The sequence below is a fragment of the Suncus etruscus genome, chromosome 5 (assembly GCF_024139225.1).
Source record: "Suncus etruscus isolate mSunEtr1 chromosome 5, mSunEtr1.pri.cur, whole genome shotgun sequence".
Lineage (NCBI taxonomy): Eukaryota > Metazoa > Chordata > Mammalia > Eulipotyphla > Soricidae > Suncus > Suncus etruscus.
In genome coordinates, this window is record NC_064852.1 from 25157005 (window position 1) to 25175061 (window position 18057).

The following is an 18057-nucleotide window of genomic DNA, read 5'->3' on the forward strand; positions in this document are numbered from 1 at the left end:
CATCACTCAATTGTCCCTGAATTACACAAAGTGTGACTCCAACTACAACAATAAGAAGTGAACTAAAAATATTAAATTTTAAAAAATACTGTCTTTACTCTGTTCATACTTTATACTAAAGATTTCCAAAACCAGGTTAGGTAACAATTTCTTTTCCTGCATTGAGATACAAAATATTTTGTGCCCTAGTGAATAGATTTTTTGGTTCCTGCCAAGTTATTTTCCAAGACAGGAGATTAAAGGGAAATTTTTTTCTTCCTTATGATTCTGTATTCTAATTTTTTATAAAAGAGTGGAAAATTCTTCCCCAGCCTCCCACATGGTCCCCAAGTCAGGAACGATTTCTGAGTGCAGAGCCAGGAGTAACCCCTGAGCATCACTGGGTGTGGCCCTAAAACAAACAAACAAAAAAGAGTGGAAAAGTTTTGGGACAGAGAGAAAGAGCTCAATAAGCTGAGTACATGTTTTCAATGAGGAGACCTACATTTGATCCCATACTGCATAGCTCCCAAGCCTCAGAGGTAGTAGTAGAGTCCAAACAATGGTAGGTGTGGTCTCCAAAATAAAGAGTAATTTTAAAAAAGAGAAAAAACCAAAAAGACTAATTTTACAACAGGCAAGGCACTTGCTTTACACATGGCTGACCTGGGTTCAATCCCTGGCATCCCATATAGTCCCTCAAACACTGTTAGGAGTAATTCCTGAGTGCACAGAGGCAGGAATCGCCTGAGCATCATCGCCAGGTATGCTACTAAAACAATCAATTAATAAATAGGAAGAGTGAAAATGTGCATAATAACTATTTAAATATAAGTTAAAAAGCCAAGAAGTCATAAAGTACATGAGTCAAAATTTTTATGGGTCAAAAATTTAAAAACTGCTGAAGGTGTGGGGTGATTTTTTTTGCCTGTTTGCTGTTGCCATGGAACCTATGGAAAAAAATCTTTAAAAAAGGGGGGTGATGGGCAGGAGTTATTTATAAAGCTATTTATTTATTTAGAAGATAAGATACAAAACAAACAAGGTCAACAAAGAAAGTATTTTACCATATCAAGCTTAATAAATAGCTTTCTGGACAACTCTCCATCCTGTATAAGATATAATCATAATACTGTTAAGTTTGAGGTTTCTTTAAGAGCTAATCATGGAATTGGCAAAATGGAAATCTTTTTTTTATTTAAACACCATGATTACAAACATAACTGTAGTTGGGTTTGAGTAATAAAAAGAACAACCCCCCTTCAGTGCAATATTCCCACCACCCATGTCCACCCCATCTTCCTCCTCCCCCATCCCTCACCTGCATTCTAGACAGCCACTCTACTTCTCTCACTCATTAACATTGTCATGGTAGTTGTTAGTGTACTTATTTCTCTAATTGCACTCACAAATCTTTGTGGTGAGCTTCATATCATGAGCTGGTCCTTCTGGCCCTCATTACTGGACATTATTATAATAATGTCTTTTTATTTTTCTTAAAACCCACAAGATAAGTGGGACCATTTTATGTGTCTTTCTCCCTCTGACATATTTCATTCAGCAAAATAGTTTTCATGTCCTTCCATGTATAGGAAAATTTCATGGCTTCATCTCTACTGATGGCTGCATAATATTCCATTGTGTATATGTATCACAGTTTCATTAGTCATTCATCTGTTGAAGGGCATATTGGTTGCTTCCAGATCTGGCTATTGTAAATAGAGCTGCAATGAATATAGATGTGAGGGAGGGATTTTTGTATTGTGTTTTTGTGTTCTTAGGGTATATCCCAAGGAGTGGTATAACTGGATCACATGGGAGCTCAATTTCCAGTTTTTTGAGGAATCTCCATATTGTTTTCTATAAAGGTTGGACTAGACGGCATTCCCACCAGCAGTGAATGAGACATCCTTTCTCCCCACATCCCCACCAGCACTGATTGTTCTTGTTCTTTGTGGTGTGTGCCAGTCTCTGTGGTGTGAGAAGGTACCTCATCGTTGTTTTGATTTGCATCTCTCCCTGATGATCAGTGATGTGGAAAATTTTTTCATGTGCCCTTTATGCCATTTGTATTTCTTTTTTGAGAAATTGTTCATTTCTTCTCCCCACTGTCTGATGAGGTTAGATTTTTTTTTTCTTGCTAAGTTCTGTCAGTAGCTTGTATATCTTAGATATTAACCCCATGTCTGATGGGTATTGGGTGAATAGTTTCTCCCATTCTGTGTGTGGCTTTTGTAGCCTAGGCACTATTTCCTTTGAGGTGCAGAAGCTTCTCAACTTAAGTCCCATCTGTTTATCTCTGTTTCCACTTATTTGGAGTGCTGTTTCCTCCTTGAAGATGCCTTTAGTCTTGATGTCATGGAGTGTTTTACCTATGTCTTGTTCAATATACCATATGGTTTCTGGTCTGATATCAAGGTCTTTAATCCATTTGTATTTGACCTTTGTGCATATTAGATGGAGGTCTGAGTTCACATTTTTTGCAAGTGGCCGACCAGTTATGCCAACACCACTTGTTAAAGAGGCTTTTCTTTCACCATTTTGCATTTCTTACCCCTTTATCAAATATTTATATTCTCTGAATACTCAAGTCTATTCCACTGATCTGAGGGTCTGTCTTTATTCCAATGCCATGGTGTTTTAATGATTATAGCTTTGTAATACAATTTAAAGTTGGGAAAAGTGATTCCTCCCATACTCCTTTTCCCAAGGTTTGCTCTAGCTATTTGTGGGTTTATTGTTCCAAATGAATTTCAAGAATGCTTGATCAACTTCACTAAAGAATGTCATGGGTATCCTTAGAATGCTTCAGGGAGCACTGCCATTTTAATGATGTTAATCATGCCAATCCATGAGCAGGGTGTCTCCATTTCCTTATGTCCTTTTTTATTTCTTGAAGCAGAGTTTTGTAATTTTCTTTGTATAGATCCTTCACATCTTTAAGTTGACTCCAAGATATTTGAGTTTGTGTGACACTAATGTGAATGGGATTATTTTTTAATGTCCATTTCTTTTCTATCATTATTGGTGTAGAAGAAGGCCATTGATTTTTGCATGTTAATTTTGTAGCCTGCCACTTTGCTATATAAATCTACTATTTCTAGAAGCTTTTCGGCAGTTTCTAGGGTTTTTTATATATAGTATCATGTCATCTGCAAACAGTGAGAGATTGACTTTTTCCTTTCCTATCTGCATGTCCTTGATATTTTTTCTTTCCTAATCGCTATGGTAAGAACTGCCAGCATTAAGTTGAATAGGAATGATGAGAGAAAGTAGCCTTGTCTTGTAGCAGATTAGGAAAGGCTTTTGTCTCCATTGAGAATAATTTTTGCCATTGGCTTGTGGTAGATGGCCTTGACTATGTTGAGAAAAGTTTCTTCCATTCCCATCTTGATGAAAGTTTCCATCAAGAATGGGTGTTGGACCTTATCAAATAGTTTCTCTGCATCTATTAATATGATCATATGGTTTTTCTTTTTCTTTTTGTTGATATAGAATATTATGTTGATTGATTTAACCATCCTTGCATTTCTGAAATGAATCCTACTTGGTCGTAGTGTATGACCTTCTTGATGAGGCATTGGATCCTATTTGCCAGAATTTTGTTAAGGATCTTTGCAACTGTGTTCATCAGGAATATTGGCCTGTAGTTTTCTTTTCTTGCAACATCTCTGTCTGGTTTTGGTATCAGGGTGACGTTAGTTTCGTAAAAACTATTTGGGAGTGTTCCTGATTCTTCAATTTCATGAAAGAACCTAAAAAGGGTTGGTAGTAGTTCCTTTAGAAAGGTTTGAAAGAATTCGTTAGTGAATCCATCTGGGCCTTGGCTTTTTATTTTGAGAAGACTTTTGATTACTCTTTTAATTTCCTCAGTAGTATTTAGATACGCTAGATCATCCTGGTTTAACCATGGAAGATTTTAAGAGTCCAAGAATTCATATCAAAATGGAAATCTTGGACTGGAGCAATAGCACAGTGGTAGGGTGTTTATGCCTGGTATGTGACCAACACAGGACAGACAGTGGTTTGAATCACAATATCCCATATGGTCCCCTGTGCTTGCCAGGGGTGATTTCTGAGCACAGAGCCAGGAGTAACCCCTGAGAATTGCTGGGTGTCACCCCTCCAAAAAAAGTCAAGTTCATTATCACTTACAGTGATACCCATATACACAAAATAATAATATTGGGTTTTGACAGTTGTTTCGTGTGCAGCCAATCCTAGCTTGATCCCATCCCTTGCCCACCTGGTTCCCCCACCTGGTTCCTCCAGGTGCATCCTTGAAGAGCACTAGCATCACTGAAGCAGCCGAGGTAATTCACAACACTGCAGCACTTACAGCAGCATCACATCCATGGGATTCATACTGAACTGCCAGCCCAAGTGGCTGAATCACTGAGTAAAAAGCCTAGGTCTCCCGAGTATGCTGAGCACACACAGAACATGTAGTCACGCATATAGTAAATAAAAACCCATTAAGAATAAATAACCTGGGGCCGGGCAGTGGCGCTAGAGGTAAGGTGCCTGCCTTGCCTGCGCTACCCTAGGACGGACCGCAGTTCGATCCCTCGGCGTCCCATATGGTCACCCAAGCCAGGAGCGACTTCTGAGCGCATAGCCAGGAGTAACCCCTGAGCGTCACCAGGTGTGGCCCAAAAACCAAAAAAAAAAAAAAAAAAAAAAAGAATAAATAACCTACAGAGCAAATTGCAAGTAATTGCTAACAGCAATGATAGTTTTTACATTGTGCTACTTCCAGATTAATCAGGATGGAAAATGAGGATTAAGTTATCTAAAATATTTTGTAATACTAAAATTTGGGCACCAAAAGCCAATAAAATATTATTATAGTTACTTGCCACCTCAAAAAAATCACAAAAAAAAAACCAAGTATAAATTGTCAGAGATGTTAATTGCACAGCTATGTTCACTGCAGCACCATTTGTAACAGTCAAAACATGAAAACTATCTAGTGTCCAGAAACAGCTAAGTGAGTAGAGAAAATGTGATTTATTTTTACAACAGAAAACAGCTTAGTCTTAAGAAAAATGAAATCTGGCCTTGTGCAACAACACTGGAAAAGGAGGAACTCAGACTGAGTAAAATAAATCAAAGTGTGGTGGATGATTGTACACTATGTGGGATATAGAGAGGGAAAACAAGAAAAAAGCATAAAAGCAAACAAAAATAAACCTTTCTACTCAGACCATAGAACTAAAGTTACCAGAGAGGGAATGGTGAGAAAAGATCAAGAAGGAAAAAGAGAAAAGGCAAGGAGGGACAAAAACAGAACTTCTGACCCAATGACACCTCGGGTCTAGGGAAGACAAATATTGATTACCAGTAAGACGTGAAGTAGTGCGACTGTGTTGATAAAAGCTTACAAACATGTTATTAATAATGATCTTCAACAAAAGGCCAATGTTGCATGCTGAGAGCTACTGTCACTCTGTAGCTGTAAGAAAATAAAGCTCTGGGAGGAATAAGTGCAATCCAAGGCAAGGTGACCTCATGGAGGAGCTGAGCTGTAGAGCAGGGTTTGGCTCAGACCTTTCTAGCATGGTGGCCAAATGAGACAGATTAAGTGGAGTCTTTCTGGTATTTTGAGTGAGACTAATCAAGACTGATACCCTTATGAGATACTGTTATTCTGCTGGTAATTGTGGTTTTTTTTTAAAAGAGGATGGACTGGAGCAATAGTACAGTTTGGTAAGATGTTTGCCTTCCATGCAGCCAACCCAGGTTCGATCCCTGAGATCCCATATGGTCCCCAGAGCCTGCCAGGAATAATTTCTGAGAATGGAGCCAGGAGTAATCCCTAAAAGCCACTAGTTGTGGCCCCAAAACAAACAAAGGTAAACAAAGAGGCATAAAATGCTTCCCTTTAAACTTACATAACGTAATGTAACATACCAACGTCACCTTTTACATAAATTAGCATGCCAATTTAATAAGACTCTATAATGATTCAATTAGTAAGATGACAAAAATTGACTACATTATCAGATTCATTAAATCTACTGACTTGTGATTTTGGCAAAGGAAGGCATTTTTTTTGCTCTTTAAAACTGGATCAGTATAGCACAAATTATTTTTCTGGCCAAATATAGCATCAGAATTTAAGATATGTACTAAGCAGTAATTCTGAGTTCCTATAACTAAACTATATATAGAGCTGGTAGAAGTCATCCACAAAACAAGTGAGTATGTAAATACAGAACTTTATCTAAGTTTATACATAAAGTATCAATTATCAATTTTTCTTTTGTTTCTGGCAGCTACAAAAAAAGTCATTCCTGTTGGACAATGGCAGTATCTTCTCAGTGGGGTACTAAAAGTAGAAAAAAGTTTTAAAAGTAAGAGGAAAAGAAGATAAGTCCTTAATCTTTATTTTCTCAGTCAAACTTAACTTTGGATAAATTTCTTCAAAATATTTCCCGAACTAGAAAACAGTGATTCAAAAGCCAAATAGCCCATCACAGAATTCAGCTCAAGGGTGGAGGACTTTCTAGTTTGTTTTATGGACAACACCAAGAACCATAATTATAGACTCAACAGGTCATTTTATATCAAAATGCTTAACTATTAAGCATCTATAATTTGTTACTTACAAGAATATATTTTTTTGTTCTGCTATGACCCAAATCTTATTATTTTTCTCTTATTGTGGTTTTAGATTTCTCCCATCCCACCCCAGAAAGTGGTACTATTTGACGTAACCAAGTCTTAAGTTTACCAATAAAAAGTAGATCCCACATCCACTCATCACCCTGAAATGGCCAATGTTTTGAATATTTCAAGCATTTTTCCATTTCTCTGTTCTAGATCTAGTTTCCTTTTTAGTTTTTGGTTGGTTTTGGTTGTGGGATCACACCAGGCAGTCCTAAAAGGCTTCCCTCATCTCTGTGCTCAAGAATCATTCCTGTACAGTTCAGGCTACCATGCAGAGATTTAAATCAGGATCAGCTGGGGAAGTCTTGTCAAATCAAGCCCTTTGCCCCAGTCCCCTAGTTTCCTAATTTAATCTATCAAGATATTCATATCTTTGTGTCACATCATGAAAAAAAAAAAAGGAAAAAGAAAAAGTTTCACAATTCAGTCTAAACAGCAAATTAACCATCATTAAGAATATGAATGCTCTCTTTGAAGAACAAATCTATCCAATGTTCTAAGTCATAATCTTTTTGCTGAAATAAACAATGAACAAATACAAATTGTTAAATCTCACCTGATGCTTCATATAATGATGCATATAAGGTGTTGCAATTTTTATAACTTTCAGGCAAAATGGGCAAAGCAAGTTCTTAGTATTCTCATGAGATGTTCTGAAATGAATTTCCACATCAGAAAATAATGATGATCTATAATTGCAAACCTATATAGAGAGAAGGTCTAGTTAACTTAAAATTTTGTAATAAATGCAATTACAAAGAAACAATGATGAATCTCATGTTTGGAAAATATTATGTTCTACTAATTTGGCTCTGATATATGTTACAACCAAGAATCCCATTATTCAAGAACCACAGACTAATAAAAAAGATTATCTTTCAAGAATTAAGAGACACTTCTTTAAATCTACCAGCTTCTCTCATTCTGTCAGAATTTTTTTTTATTCCCTACTTTGAATTGAATTTTCTAACTCTGATACCTCTTGATCTATAGTTTGATATTAGCTTATTTTTCCTGCTACATATATAGCATTCTTCTAGGGCTAGAGAGTCCAGGAGGTAAAGCACCTTCCTTGCATGTAGTTAAATCTTGACCACTGACACCACATATCATTTCAAGCATTTCCACCCTGAATACTGGAAACCAAAAACAAAATAGCATTCTTCTTCATATTATAAATGTGTTTTAGGTATCAGGCTAAGACAGAGGCAATTAATTAGTGGCAGTGGGTGGGTTGGGGTAGGTAGTACGGGAATCCCATCCAGCAGTGCTCAAGGATTACTACTGTTTCTGTGGTCAGGGGTAATTCCTGAATATTCCAAGGACTATATATGGTGCCAGCGATTCAAACTGGGGTGGGATTAGTGAATGCAAGGCAAATGCCTTAAACCTCAATACTCTCTCACTCTTTCCTCCTCCTCCTTTTTTTTTATTTTTTTCTCTCCTCTTCTCATTAATTTTAACTCATTTATTATCTTACTTTCCCATTCCTTTAAATTTTGGAGAAATATCAGTCAAAAATACTTGGTAAGACACTCTTGATTAAAAGCTTTTTATGATTCGTATTTATGCCGACATTCTTCACTAAATGGTCTAAAAAGTCAATATGCATGACTTTATCCCACAGTACTTTTTTTTGAACAATAAAAAAGTATGCGAACAATGATATAAGGGTCAATTCTAACTCCACTGATTCCAAAACAATGCATGAGTTATCTCAGAGGTAAGGACTTTAGTTTTTAAACAAAGAAAAATTATATAAAATTTAAATTTTACTGTCCATAAAGTTTTACTAAAATACAATCAGATATCCATTTTTTAACATATTGTCTACACTGCCTTTGTGCTACAGATGCAGTATTGATTAGCTTCAAGAGAACTGCATGATCCTGAAAGTCTGAATATATACTACCTGGTCCTTTATAGGAAAAAAAAAAACAACTTGCCAATCCCTAGAAAATAAGTTTACATCAACAACTGAAACAACAGACACTAAGCACATAATAAAATACATGTATACCTGGCAAATATATGGCATTTCACCGGGTTTATGATTGTCTTTCATATGTTGTAAAAGACTATGCTCTGAATCAAATGATAATTCACAAATTTTGCAAATAGCTAAAAGAGAAATGGGAGGAAAAACATTATACTGTTTATTACATAGATACTCACTTCTCTACATATCTATATCAATAGATACTATATTTATATCAATATTTGATATACTATGTATCTATCAATGGATTCTACATCAACAGCTATTATATCAGTGATATTGGTATAGAATTATTTTACAGTAAACCATGCACTAACAGTCCTAAATACTTTAGACTTATGTTATAACCCCAATTTCAAGACTGTAAAGTAAAAGTATTTCTATTTTCGAATAGCATTCCATTTTAATATTATATAATTTACCTAATATAGCTTATGAAACAAAGACAGGATGTAAGCTTAGTTCCAAGATATGAGATTTTATATCTCTCCAAGATATAAGATTTTAATTACCTATAATCCTCAAAGTTTAAATGAAGGGCCCTACCTTTATATAGAAAATTGATCTTAGACACCCAATTTAAGAGTCCCACATAAATGCTCTATATCTTTATTAATAATATTTATAATAGAAACTTTAATTTGAGTAAATAAAATCAGTCTATTATATAAATTAAAACTAATTATGCTCTTTTATTCCAAGTCTTATTCTTATTTTTTATCGGAGATTTAAGGTTTATTCAGAGCGTGCATTATGAAAATCAAGTATATGCAAAATTTGAATGGAACAGTAACTTACTAGAAAATTCATGGGGTGTGTGTGTACTTTCAATGTGACACTGCAGTTGGAACGGTGTGGGAAACTGCCGATAGCAGTGCTGGCAGGTGGTGTGGTTTTCCCAGCTCTCACTGCTCTGCTTCTCAAGTTCCAAATGATGTTTCATGTGGTTCATAAACCTATATATGATTGTCAACAGGTGCACATATTCAGATTTAAAAACTGAATCTCACAAATAAGGATCTAAAACTAAACATTAAAACTATCAATTTTGTAATAAAAATATAATCTCAAAAAACCTTAGAATCCTCTAGAAAAATGAACACTTTAAACAAAGATACTTCAATGAAGTGACTAAGTAAACTTTTTTCATATCATATTTGTTATAAAATAATAAAAAAATATAATTTAACTGGTCATTTAATTGCTTAAAATTTTTTTATTTTAAAAATTTTAGAAGATAAAACAGCCAGCTACTTCATGCATGAAAATACTATTTACATTTTAAAATTAAAACCTCAAAAGAAAAATGCCCTAAGAAAGCAATTACAGGACATGTGAAAAATCATTTGAAGGTGTAGAGATACATAATATATTCCAGCTGCTTTTAAAAGACAACTACTAGTATTTTCACTTGTGCCTTAGCTTCTCACATAATGACAATTTTAACACCTACAATTACAAGCACCTTTTGTTTTATTTACTAATACAGGTTTATCATTAGCATGAACTGTTCCTTTTAACTCGCAGATTGTGTCCTTTATAGGCAATTCCATTATTTCAATTTTTGTGTTCTGCTATTTCAGCTTCTCTAAAAGGCTTTGTAATAGGAGCAACTATGACCACCAACAGCAGACACAAATGGTAATACCTATTTAAAAGAGCTTAGTGGAGCATTTTTCTATACTTCAAAGTTATTCAAAGTAACCACCTTTATACTAAGTCAACTATAAACAATTATTCACACTAAGTTCCTAAAGGAAATAATCTTGAAACTAGTAATGATGATCATCAGTCTGGATCAAGACACATTATAATAGCTATCTTTCTCAGATCTCTACATTACTTCTTTTTAAAGTTGATTATGGCTTGAAACAACTCTATTCTTTAGTTTTAACACAAGTTGTACAAACACCTTTTGAAGACCCCAGTTTTGACCAATTATATACATAGACAAAAAGTCACAAACTGATTTTCAACTCATACTTTCTAAACAGTTAAAGTGAATTTATATAAATAATCTTAACCAAAATCAAGTTTTTTCTCTATTATTATATGATCCCCATTGTGAGTTCACATTTCAGAAAACAACATGTGGAAATGAGAAAAATAAAAGCAGAAAACATACACAAGAATGTTCAGAGAGTAAGTCTAAATGGTTTTGGTTATCATTCAGCCTATGAAAACAAAATTACCTTAAAATGGCAACACAGAAAAGATAAAAAAAATCTACAAGCAAAAATTTCCCTTCTCAGTTTTCCATGTTAAAATTTTATTTATATATAATACCTTTGCCAAGATGTGCTTGCCACTATTACAAACTTCATAAGCAATAACTATTTTTAGAATGTATTAATTGCTGGGCTGAAGAGCTAGTTCAAGGAGTTGAACTATATTTTGCATGCCTGATCTCCTCCTAAACTCTACCAGTAACAACCTACTGAGCATGGAACCAGGACCAGTACCAAATCCTTCAGCCACTGGGCTATAGACCAAATCCTTTTCTAAGTGTTTTAAAATGCTAAGTTCCTGGATACCAAAAATGCTTGAACTTTCTGAATAGTCAATATTAACAAACAATGTGCGAAACAATAAAGATTTTTAAAATTTTAATAAGGTGGGCTGACCTTAAAAAAAAAGCAAGCAATTATTAATGAAACAACTTCATATGTCATATACATAAGATTTAAATATAACTAGGAACTAAGTTATTTAACCATATTTCTATATACTTTCTATGTTTAAAAACATGAGTTTTGCAGTGTTTTATTTTGAAATGGTAGTTGTATGTAAATCAGTGACAGTTCTACTGTAATAACATTTAAACATAGCATCACAAAGTACAATATTCTCTTCGTTAAAACTATTGGGTTTGTTTACTATTGATTGCTATTAAAACTTGATTTACAAAAAGATAAAGAAATGTGAAAATACATATGTGAAATTATTTTCAAAATTATAAATTACCAAAAAATAAGATTTTTTTTTTTACAGGAGTATATGACAGTACTCAGGAGTTTTCTAATATGCTTCGTTGTAGACCCACAAATTCAAAAGGAAAACAAATTTTGTGTCCACATAATAGACATCACAGGTAAATATAAAAAGGAAAATGTACTATATGTACACTCACAAACATATTTCACCTAAGAAAGTATAAAGAGCTAAACCTTATCTTTAAAAGCACCAAAACAAAAACTAAACAAAAAGTTTGATGGGAGAATGAAAATATATACAGCTAACTCAGCAAATGCTAATGGCAAAACTAGAACTAAACTACTGTTAAAGTATCTGTTGTAAAATTTTTAATGTTAATTTGTTTTGTTTTGGGGGGGTTTTTTGACCACACCCACTGATGCTCAGGGGTTACTCTTGGTATGCACTCAAATTTGTTTTGTTTTTGTTTTTTTGGACCACACCCAGTGATGCTCAGGGGTTACTCTTGGTATGCACTCAAAAATCTTCCTGGATTGTGGGACCATATGAGATACTGGGGGACTGAACCATGGTCCGTCCTAGGCTAGCACGCAAGGCAGACCTTATGCCCTGTGCCACCGCTCCAGCCACAATGTTAATTTTTAAATGTAGTTAATAATACTACAGCAAGTAGGGTGATTATCCTGCATAATTCCAACCCAGCTTTAATTCTCAACATCCCAATTGGTCCTTAGAGCACTATCAGGAGTAATTCCTAAGTGCAGAACCAGGAAGCCCAAAACAAAAGCAAAAAAAAAAAAAAAAGAAGTTGCTAAATATTTAAAATTGTTTCTAATAAATGACAGGGAAACCTAAATTAATATGTGCCAACCTGTACAATCAATGAAATATAGCATGCAAAATATCTTACTTTATTTTTGTAACTAACTCAATTTAGATTGGTAGCTTTACCACAAGTATGATTAAAGATTGCAAGGTATTTTATAAAAATTTAAAGCAATGCATATAGAATCTCAAAATTCCAATGGAATTTAAACAAATTTTTAAAGGTGTTGACATTAAAAATCAATAGTGACATTTATAAGAATTGGTACTTCTCAAACAAAGGTAAGTTTTTCTCCAATTTAAGTGTGCTAAAAGTATTGAGTCCAAATTGAATGTTTAGAGCAGTAAGATTAGAGGTCAAACTGGTCAAAACATAAAAAAAATCTATTCAGGTTATCTGAAAAAAATAAAATTCAAAGACACCTTAAATAAGAAAAAAAAAACTCAAAAAATTTTAGTGTTACTGCTCTATGTGGAAGAACATTTGCTTTATTTACAATAAAAACTGAAAGAAATAAAAATAAGTAGGTTCAAAAGTCAATTTTACATAGAAAAGATTTTCAACAAGAATGTGTGCCTTCCTTTGTTCTTAATATAAAGTTTTAACATCATTTACCAAGAGTGGCAAAAAATGTGCAGGATAAAGACATAAAATTTATATCTGTAGCATTCTAATTTTCAAATAAAAATAAAAATAACTATTTACATACCTAATATTATTTTTAAGAATTTTCAAACAACTGAAGCATTTAAATGTTGTATGAGTCTTCTGTTCTTCCAGGACATCTCCTTCATGTTTTCCATAATAAAAGTCATTAACTAACATGATCAATTTTCCTTTCTCTGCATCAAGAGCCTGATTTTTATCTGTTGTACTTGAAAATTCTGCTTTGTCCAGTCCGAAAAAATTATTTATCATGTCTGGACAACAGAACTGAAAGATAAAAAAGAGAACCTTATTATTCACTGAACAACTATGCAAAACTATGTTTGGGGAGCAGAGCGATAATATAACTGGTAGGATATTTGTCTTACACACAATCAATCCAAGTATGCCCAGCAGCCCATATCCCTTCCCAAGCACAGGCAGGAGTAATTCTTGAGTGCAGAGACAGGAATAACCTGAGTATCACCAGGGAGGCATTCTCCCTCACCTAACCCCACCCCCCAAAAAAGAAACAAACAAATATATCTGAAAAAGCTTTCTGGTACAAATTTAATGTAAAAAAACTTCAAATAAACATCTATTTTTCTTAATTAAACCTAAATAAATCTCATAACCAGAGTGGGCTACTGATCTTTTTCATTGCAAGTTACCTTTTCAATTATTAGATATTTAACTATAATTCAATGATGAAACCTGAAACTTATTTTATATTTGTATGGCAGTATAGATGTACAGATTATAAGTAACCTGTTTGTCAAAATTTCATAATATCTGACCAGAATAAAAATATTGAGCACACCTGTCATTTCCTGAGGTAAAAAATATGAGACACAAAGAAGCATAAACTATATTTGAGATTTTCAAATTACAACTTTAAAATAAAATACTTAGATATTTGAAGGCAAATGTAGCTCATTCTAAAAAATATGTTAAATAAAATAATTCTAATAAAGGAATGTTCAAACATGAGCTCTTTATCTTTCAAAAAATTAATTCACTTAATTTTTAATAGCAGTACTTTTCCAGGGCAGTTTTTGAGAAAGAAAATCAGCATAAAGAAAAGCAGAAGTTGGGGCTGGAGAGATAGCATGGAGGTAAGGCGTTTGCCTTTCATGCAAGAGGTCATCCGTTCGAATCCCAGCGTCCCATATGGTCCCCCGTGCCTGCCAGGAGTAACCCCTGAGCACTGCCGGGTGTGACCCAAAAACCACAAAAAAAAAAAAAAAAAAAAAAAAAAAGAAAAGCAGAAGTGTTTATTAAAATGTTAACTTCAAAGCAGTAAACCACAATTTCTGGAGGTGAACTCTAGAAATCTTTTTTTGATTTTTGGGCCACACCCGGCGGCGCTCAGGAGTTATTCCTGGCTCTGTGCTCAGAAATCGCCCCAGCAGGGGCGATTTCTGAGCGCACAGCCAGGAGTAACCCCTGAGTGTCATTGGATGTGGCCCAAAATCAAACAAACGAACAAAAAAGAAATCGCCCCAGTGGGCTGAAGGGAGCATATGGAATGCCAGAATCAAACCTGGGTCCACCCAGGTCATCTGCATGCAAGGCACCACACTACAAGAGTGACAATGGGGAAACAATGCAGACCTCCACCAATAGAGAATGAAGATGTTAGTTCTGATGAGCAAAAAGTGCTGACATCATATTTAGCCTTTTAAATAAGTAGTTTAGAGAAGAAATATAAAGGACCCTCATGGAATTCATAGAAAGCATGGAACTAATTGAATGAACCACAAATAATAATAAAGAGGATATAGAAATAGAAATGAGAAACTCCAAACTGAAATAATAGTACTGTAATATATATTAAACAAAATGAAACCTCACAGGAAAGCCTCTCCAACAGAGGACAGAATCAGTGAACTTCAAGATGAGATGCATAACAACTCCATACAACAGAAAAGAGACTTAAAAGAAATGATCGACAATGGAAAAAATCCTCAAAGAATGTGAACAGAAAAACTCAACAGAAACAACATAAGAATTGCTGGAGTCCCAGGGACCCGGGAAGAAAATGCCCATGAAAAATCAAGTCAAAGATATCATTGCAGACAAACTCCCAGGGCTAAAGAATACATGCAACCAAATCCTGCATACCTTAAGAGATCTCAAGTAAAGCATCCCAAGACACACTCCAGTCACAATGATAAATCCCAAAACTGAGATAGAATACTGAAAGCAGCAAGATCAAAAAGGAAAATTATATTCCAATAGCATCCTTAAGATTTACAGTAGACCTGTCACAAAAAAACCTCAAAGCAAAAAGGCAGTGGTGGAATATAGTGACAAACTCAACAAAATGAATGATTTGCCTAACTACTGCACCCAGCCAGATGTATGTTCAGGTTGGAAGGAATCATACATAGCTTCAGAGATATACAACAGCTCAGAAACTTCACAGACTCAAAACCTGCCTTAAAAGACAAACTGAGAGACTGGAGTGATAGCATAGTGATAGAGCGTTTGCCTTGCACACAGCCAACACAGGACGAACCCCAGTTCAATTCCTGGCATCCCATCCCATATGGTTCTCTTGCCTGCCAGGAGTGACCCGAGTGCTGTCAGGTGTCACACACACACACACACACACACACACACACACACACACACACACACACACACACACACACATACACACACAAATAGACAAAGTGAAAGGTCTACTTTAAGACTAGACCAACTAATAGACACAACAAACTCCTACATAGAGATGACACTAAACCCCATGGCAATTACCTCTCTCAACATAAATGACTAACGCACCTGTTAAGAGATACAGAGTTGCAGGCAAAATAGATCAAAAAGCTGAATTTCGTGCTCGTTTCGGCAGCACATAAACTAAAAGGCTGAACCCAACATTCTGCTGCCTATAAGAAACACATCTGAATAGCCAGAACAAACATAAGACTCAAAATAAAAGGTTGGACAACAATCATCTAAACAAATAGCTCTCTTAAAACAGCTGGAGTGTCCTTATTAATAATAGATGACACAAACTTTAGACTTAAAAAAGTTGCAAGGGACAGAGATGGACATTTTGTAATAATCGAGGGATAAGTACAACAGGAAATAAAATCATACTCCTAGACATATATATATACCCAATGAGGGATCAAAAAATTTTAGTACAATTTTTGACAAACCTGAAAGAAGGCATCAGTAGCAATAATATTGGAAGACCTCAACATCACCCAGTCACCCCTTGATAACTCAACCAGGCTAAACCTAACAGATACTACAGCAGACTCTTAAAAGCTACACCTGGAGCTACTTCTGATCCCAGTGTCAATCCAAGAGCACAGAGGGAAAAAATTCTTATATAATATGAACCCCATCGCAATACAAAGAATCATAGTTCAAGGGTGGCAAAGAGGAAACAACGCAGGACAACAGCATGCAAAGAGTATGAGGATGACAGTCCTGATGACACAAAAAAATGCCAACCACCTGGTTGACCTTTCAGAAAGGGAGTTTAGAATAGAAATATGGAGAATATTCATAGAACTCAAAGGGAGCACAAATCTATCTGAACAGACAACTAATATGGAAATCAGACAACTCAAAACTGAAATAATGGGACTGAAAAATGCCATGGAGGTAATGAAAAACTCTATAGAAAGCCTCCCAATACAGTAACAGCAGCTGAAGAGAGAATCAGTGAGCTGGAAGATGAGAGGCATAATAACTCCATACAACAGAAGAGATTGGAAAAGAATCAGACAATGGGAAATATACTCAAAGATTTTGGAAAGTTGAAAATAGAAATGTTTGATACATTCAACAGAAACAATGTAAGAATTATTGGAGTCCGAGAAACACAGGAGGAGAATTTCCAGGAAGAATCAACAATCAAGAACATCATTACAGAGAAACTCCCAGAGATAATGACTGCATGTGACCAAATCCTGCATGCCTGAAGAGTACCAGTTAAAACAGACCCAAAGAAAAGCACCCCAAGACACATCCTAGTCACAATGACAAAATGGCGAAATGGATCAAAAAGATGAATCTAACTTTCTGATGCCTACAAGAAACACACCTGAATAGTCAGAACAAACATAGACTCAAAATCAAAGGCTGGAGGAAAATCGTCCAAGCAAACAACACCCTCAAAAAAGCTGGGGTGGCCATATTAATATCAGACGACAAAAACTTTAGAGTCAGAAAAGTTGTAAGGGACAAAGATGGACACTACGTACTAATCAAGGGATATGTGCAACAGGAGGAAATCACAATACCAAAAATATACACACCTAATGAGAGACCAGCAAGATATCTAATACAACTATTGACAAATTTGAAAGAGGTCATCAATAATAACACAATAATTGTGGGAGACCTCAACATGGCCCTGTCAATACTTGATAGGTCAACCAGATTGAAACCCAACAAAATATACTAGATCTGAAAAGAGAAATGAAAGAAAGAGGCCCAGTGTATAGATAGATAGATAGATAGATAGATAGATAGATAGATAGATAGATAGATAGATAGATAGATAGATAGATAGATAGATAGATAGATAGATAGATAGATAGATAGATAGATATAGATAGACAGATAGATAGATGGTAGGTAGATAGATAGATAGATAGATAGATAGATAGATAGATAGATAGATAGATAGATAGATAGATAGATAGATAGATAGATAGATAGATAGATAGATAGATAGATAGATAGATAGATAGATAGATGATAGGTAGGTAGGTAGGTAGATAGATAGATAGATAGATAGATAGATAGATAGATAGATAGATAGATAGATAGATAGATAGATAGATATGAATGACACTCCATCCTCAGAAACCTGGATACACATTCTTCTCCAGTGCAAATTCTCCAGGATAGATCACATGCTGGCACATAAAACATACCTCCATAAAAATCTAAATTGTGCAGGCTACCTTTGCTGACCATAAAGATCTGAAATTAGAAAGGCACACAGAAGAAAATCTTTAACAACTGGAAATTA

At 34.9% G+C, this 18057-nt stretch overlaps 1 protein-coding gene across 1 annotated transcript in view; it reads right to left on the minus strand.

The window, feature by feature from the left end:
• ZNF280D (zinc finger protein 280D) overlaps positions 1–18057 on the minus strand; it is a 224735-nt gene that overhangs the window by 45317 nt on the left and 161361 nt on the right. Inside the window, exons 9-12 of the mRNA XM_049773627.1 lie at positions 13120–13343; positions 9449–9606; positions 8672–8772; positions 7208–7354 (exon numbers count right to left, since the gene is read on the minus strand). Coding sequence (XP_049629584.1) covers positions 7208–7354; positions 8672–8772; positions 9449–9606; positions 13120–13343 — 630 coding nt within the window. The remainder of the gene's footprint in view (positions 1–7207; positions 7355–8671; positions 8773–9448; positions 9607–13119; positions 13344–18057) is intronic.